Genomic DNA, 6205 nt, shown 5'->3' on the forward strand with positions numbered 1-6205 from the left:
CGCGCGCCGAAGCCGAAGACGAGCGAGCGCGTTTGTGTAATCGGAGATAGCCTGAGCAAACAGAAGCTGATCAGCTAGCGAGTTCGTGCTAGGAGCCTGACAGCAAACTAGTGATTGTCTCCTCCGAGCTGAATAATCGACGCCGTGATCAATGGTAAGGGGATCAACGCCGTGATCAATGGTATGGTGATCAACGCCGTGATCAATGGTATTGTGATCAACGCCGTGATCAATGGTATGGTGATCAACGCCGTGATCAATGGTATGGTGATCAACGCCGTGATCAATGGTATTGTGATCAACGGCGACAGCGAATAACAGAGTTCGGCGGCAATGTTTAATGTTGGCCTTATACGTGTTCAGATGTTCAGGTTAGCTGTGACCTTCTCACTAAGCCCGCACCGATTCTCAAGGATAAGGTTCGCACTGCAGATAGCATGCGATTCGGATATAACCAGCATGTCTGCGCAGGGCAAGCGCATAAATAGGCCATTCGAAGGAATACAAGAACGGCTCAGTCGAGGGAATTCACTATAGGAATCGGAAAATTTTCATAAATAATCTATATAATAAAGGCTTGTAGTAATTACATTTCCATAATAATGGGACTTGTTAGAGACGGACGCGCGTACATGCACATGGGTCTTCGGAATGTGGAAACACTGCTTTCATCTGTATTGAATATTAGCTGCTGTTAATCAATCATAATTTCGAAAAAAACGTCATTTTTCGTAAATTTTGTCATTACTGTTACACTGTACACTGACAAAGCATTTATTGTTATTAACTCTTAGCAGCTGTAACATATTTGCTTCATAATGTCACGTAACGTCACCACTGCAATCGCTCTTCTTGCCATGAAGCAAAGTGTGTATAAATCAGCGTAATTAATATTTATTCGTGCGTTGTCAAAATAGATGGACAGGGCAAAGTCGATAAGGATCTAATCATTTAAATTCATTTTTCGTAGGGTTGCTCGACAGCATTACATCGTCAGTATATACGAATTGTTCATAGATTCACGCATTGACCACGATTTTGTGTAGAGATGAAAGCGGGTTCGACCACTCATCGTTATCTGTTGTCCAATCATCCCCGCCATCGCGACACGTCACGAAACTAGTCGTTCATCGTTGACTATTTGTCAACTTCACGTCACTATTCTCACGTAAACTCTAGAAAACTATCTCAGTAGAGCCACCCCCGCCGTACTACCTACCACCCACCCCTAGCTGTTATCTTATCAATCTTTTACGATCACGGGAGCGTTGTGTGTGAATGTTCGCTGATCAATGGCTTCAGATTCTGAAGACGAGCCGAAAGCTGAAGCTGCTCGTCAGCTCGGTGGGACGCGTGCCCGGATCCTACGTCGCGCATCACACCTACATCTGGAAGGACGCGCACGGAAGCTGCGTCTCCCCGCCACCGGAAGTACAGGGACACGACGCAAAGACCCGGCGACGGACGGCCGAGCGACCGGGTCCGCTACTGAAGGACAGTGACGTCAGAAAGGTGCGTATACCGTAACGGTGACGTCAGAAAGGTGCGTATACCGTAACGGTGACGTTAGGAAGGTTTAGCTCCTGTGGCCAGTGTTTAGATGCATGTAGTTGAGAAACTGAGATTTCTCGTGGGTGCAAAAATTTACGAGAACCTGCGTCATTCCTGCACGTCATATTATATTCGTTGATATTTTTTTTAATTTACCTTAATTTAAAAGAGCACATAGGCAAACTATGGAATTAGCTTGACTTTAAACGGCTACACGTACGACCGCACGCGTCTTTCTATTAGAAATTTGCTAATGCCGAACAAACATCCTACGGGAAATCGAATAACATTTGTCGAATTCTCAAAAAGTAAATCTTCTACAGCAAGCATCGCAGCGAATTCGTTTACACGCGCGTGTAACCGCAGAAGACCGTTGCGAAGCATGCGCGGGTGTATGAAAACAGTCCGAACGCACTGCTATTATTATCGACGCGCTCGCGTAGGAAGCCTACAATGTGAGCGTTTGTCACTAATGATCTTATTGCGGCCTTAACAGGTGAACGTAGTCGTCGACGAAGGTCGCGCTTTGGGTTTGAGCATCCGAGGTGGCGCGGAGTACGGACTAGGCATCTACATCACGGGCATCGATCAAGGATCGGTCGCCTACGACTGCGGCCTGAAGGTTCGTATAGCGATGCAGGGAACGTCGCGTCGTTTGTACACGCGTGCTCGATACCCCCGACGATATTTCACTATAGTCAACGGGGTATAGTATGAGAGCAACTACTTCAGCATATCTGGTGATACATAGGTTGAGTGTAGGTTGTTGAGTAAAGTGCTTTGTGAGACGCTGCTTTCGAGTGCTCAAGGCTTGAAACTCAGCGACGTATATGATGTACTTATGATATGAGGTACAGAATGATGTACGTATAGATGCAGAATTGTCGCGCAGTAATGATCGAACATACAGGTTTGGCGCGCACAGTATGCAATGTTACGTCGTAGTAGTATTGCTAATAATATTATCACTGCGCAGAATACTACAACGTAACCTATATATATATATATTAAAGTAATATATTATAGTAGGATAACGTTCGGTGTGATGAGAGCTTCACGCTGTTACTCGGCATACAGCCGTCAGTCATCAGTCATTACGTTTCAGAACCAGTATATAAAAGTATCGGTCGTCAACCGGTCGTGCCAGTGTGATCACTCGGTCAGTCAAGCAGTCGCTCACTCACTCATACACTCACTCATTCACTCGCTCACTCACTCACTCACTCACACACGCACTCAACTCACTCACTCACTCCACTCACTTCACTCACTCACGCACTCACCACTCAGCTCACAACTCACTCACTCACTCACTCACTCACTCACTCACGCGCACGCTCTCGCGTCGCTCATCACTCACGCCACTCGACTACACTCACTCACTCACTCACTCACTCCCACTCACTCACTCAACGCGCGATCGCCTCGCTCACATCAGCTCACATCACTCACTCACTCACTCACTCACTCACTCACGCACTCACTCGCTCACTCGGCGCGCGTCTGAAGTTTTGACGGTCGCGCGAGTTAATAAGAGGCGACTCCATTGAAAACGATGGATTGCAATTTTTGTTTCGTCAATTCTGCGGCCGTGTAAATTTAATCGGCAAGTTGATTACGGCGGCCGGCGTGAAGTCCTCATCGAATTAATCGGTAATTGTTCCATTTGTCGGCGCGTCGAGCTTTTCAAAGCTGCATGGCGATGACGTGAATCAGGATGAATTTGCGCGCGCGAGAAACGAGATCCGCACGCATTTGCTGTCAGGTTGAGTGACAGTGAATTGCTCACGTGGAAGGGGCGGCGTAGGAATAGGTAGAATAAGGATATACAGGGTGGATCACCGTGTGGAACAGGGACACTGTACAGGGTAGCAAAAGACTAGCTTAGGTGTAGAATGCAGGGGTTCAGGGAGTGGGATAAGGACAGAATATAGAATAGATTACAATGGGATATATGGATTTTACGGAGTGCGTCTGCGGCTCTCGCTCGCACGCCGCGTCTGGTGACAAATTCCGTATAACTGCGCCGCCAGACGACGCTGCGGTGGCGGCCACGCTCATGCGGACAAGGAAAAAGAATGACGCTAAAGAAAAAAACTGCGATGCTAAATCACAATGTGCAATTCAATTGCGATTTGTTCGCGATAAAACTTGGCGTGCCGATGTTCCGTGTACTACGTCAGAACGCGATAGCAGCGTCAGAGCGGGCAGAGAAACGGTAAGGGGCGAGCAAGGAGAAAATGCCGAGCATCGAATACCGATTGCAGAAATGCAAAGACCGCTCCGTGCACATCGCCGCCACAAAACGCTTCGCGCGACGGCCTCTTTTGAGCTCGCGCACCGCACGCGGGCAAATCGACATCTCGCTTCCGTTTCATTACGCGCGCTACTGATCGGTCGTTAAGTTTGCTGCGCGAGAGATTTCCAGAAACCTGCTGCTCACTCGCGCGCGCGTGCACCGCCCCAAGTCCCGCTCTTCGACGAGGGCTTTCGGGAACGGGGGCTAAACTGACGGAGAGATGTGCGGATGCAAGTGTTGTACATGCGCATAACCAGATTATACGCGGCGGCACTTCCCTCTCCCACAACCCGCCCGCCCACACGCGCGCTACCAAGCATCGCCGCGGTATGGAGACTCCGTGGCGGCGCATGGGAGGGGGGGCGTGTTAATGAACATGGGAGAGTTTCCCGGGGAACTCTGTCCAGCCGCAGTCACGATCACTACTACCCAGGCAATAAACGCCTAGCAGCGAGCGATCGGCGGCGCACAGACCCATGGCTAGCCGCTACTAGAGAGCCCTCTAACGTCTAATCTCCCGTTCTTCTTTAATGTACCGCTTAATTCAATATTCCGCAATCGTGGACGAGTCGGCACGGCTGGTAGATGATAGGGTGCAATATTTGTTACTGCGGTTCACGAAGTCGAATGCTTGTGATCCGAGTCATTGTCAGGGGAAATGGTAAGTTCCCATATCTGTGTATGATCACGAGAAATAGCAAAGCGCGCACGTACGAGAAAATCTTACCTGGTTCAATTCCAGGCACTAAGCCGCATGACGCTGTGCCCAGCGGGAGAAGCATGCAGTTACCTATGAGCGTGATCTGTTCATATGAGACTCTGCCTGATTCTAGCTAGAGGTGGTGAACAACAGTAGATCGCGTCCATAGGCAGCAGGCCTGAATAAGCATCGAACAGATATTAATTAAAAATACTCACACTGTTACTTCGCTTACACAACATACACTTTATTCATGTTAGATAACTACAAATTCATGCTCTATGCTCCGCTCGAAACTTTTGCCAGCTCTATGATGCGAATTTCTACAAAGTTGTCTGACTACATTTCATACACAAAAATGGCCGACCGACGACCAAGGCTACGCCACTAACTGGAATGGCACAATTACACAACAAGACCAATTTTACTTCTAATGCTTTCTAAACGTCCACGAGGCATCTAACTTTCGTGCATAATGCAAATTATTGCAATCTAGTGCCGAATTTCAGCGAAAAAAAGAAGCCAAAAAAGGCATTTTCTAGAGACGAAATAGTGCAACGGTGAACAATTGCGGAGGCTTACTGTTGCATGCCTCCTATAGACGTTCGCAGCTACTCATGGATTCAGCTCTATACGTGCTTGTACTTGCTCATATATACCAATACACGCTCATTGCCTGCTGTTAAACGCCGGGAGCTGCCGCCTCTCAAACCTTCTCAGACTTCATGCAAGATACAAAGCTAATACCTGTCGGCAATATTAAAATCTCACACGTGGACGCGTGACGATGCATGTATGCCAACCATAGTTATTATAATTATTTTCATTTCTTTGCCGCTATATTCGGAACGGCGAACGACGGGTGATATTAACGTCACTGGCAGTCGACTCAGTGACTTTCGTGCACAAACTTAGTTACACGAGCCTAATACACTCACAGCCTTAACGTAGGCTCGCCGAGAGCCGCTGGAAATCACTTTAGTCGGCATTTGTAAAGCAGAAGACCGGATTAATTTAGAATGTGCCCGCGATGCCGTCACACGCACGCGGACGCCTCTGCGCGCGCACGCGAATCGTTGCAGACGAAAGTCGCCTCGAGTGTGGCGCCCGCTGACCGCTGGCGGCAGCGCGCGTTCTTTTCGGCGGGGAATCCCGTTTTGGAATTGAAATGCGGCGGCCTCTAGCGGTTTCGCGCCGGCCGTATGTGGCTGCGCGCCTAATTTCCGAGAAGAAACCGGGACGTTTGCTATGTAGATACGTTAAATGACATGTTACACGGGCGCGCATAGTCTACGGGAGAGCCCTACTCAGGCCAATAAAGTCAAGTCAATCTATATCACTTTGCACGAGCGTAGGGCGGCCGCCTCCGCCCCGCAGCGACAGGGAATGCAGCGAATCCAATGTAATGGCCGTTTTTTAACGGCGTGCCAAAACGCGTTACAGGCGAACATGATTTCTGACTGAAATTGCATTTGTCTCGAGCGAGTCTCTTGCTCGCGTTTCGTCGTATAAGGAATTGGCACTGTCCATGAGGATGGCTGTGCGTTCAACCTGGAACGAAGTAGAGCGAAATGATGTTCACGCAAAAGAAGAGAGAGAGAGAGAGAGAGATAAGAACAAAGCGAGAGAGAGAGAGAGCCGGGGTGCACGTGACC

At 48.7% G+C, this 6205-nt stretch overlaps 1 protein-coding gene across 1 annotated transcript in view; it reads left to right on the forward strand.

Moving 5' to 3' along the window:
- The window catches only part of LOC106806826 (whirlin-like), a 69897-nt gene that overhangs the window by 22624 nt on the left and 41068 nt on the right, over positions 1-6205 (forward strand). The window contains exons 3-4 of the mRNA XM_014808947.1: positions 1303-1512; positions 2048-2173. Of these exons, the coding sequence (XP_014664433.1) occupies positions 1303-1512; positions 2048-2173 (336 nt within the window). The remainder of the gene's footprint in view (positions 1-1302; positions 1513-2047; positions 2174-6205) is intronic.

Source organism: Priapulus caudatus, unplaced genomic scaffold, assembly GCF_000485595.1.
Source record: "Priapulus caudatus unplaced genomic scaffold, Priapulus_caudatus-5.0.1 Scaffold181, whole genome shotgun sequence".
NCBI classification, from domain to species: Eukaryota; Metazoa; Priapulida; class Priapulimorpha; order Priapulimorphida; family Priapulidae; genus Priapulus; species Priapulus caudatus.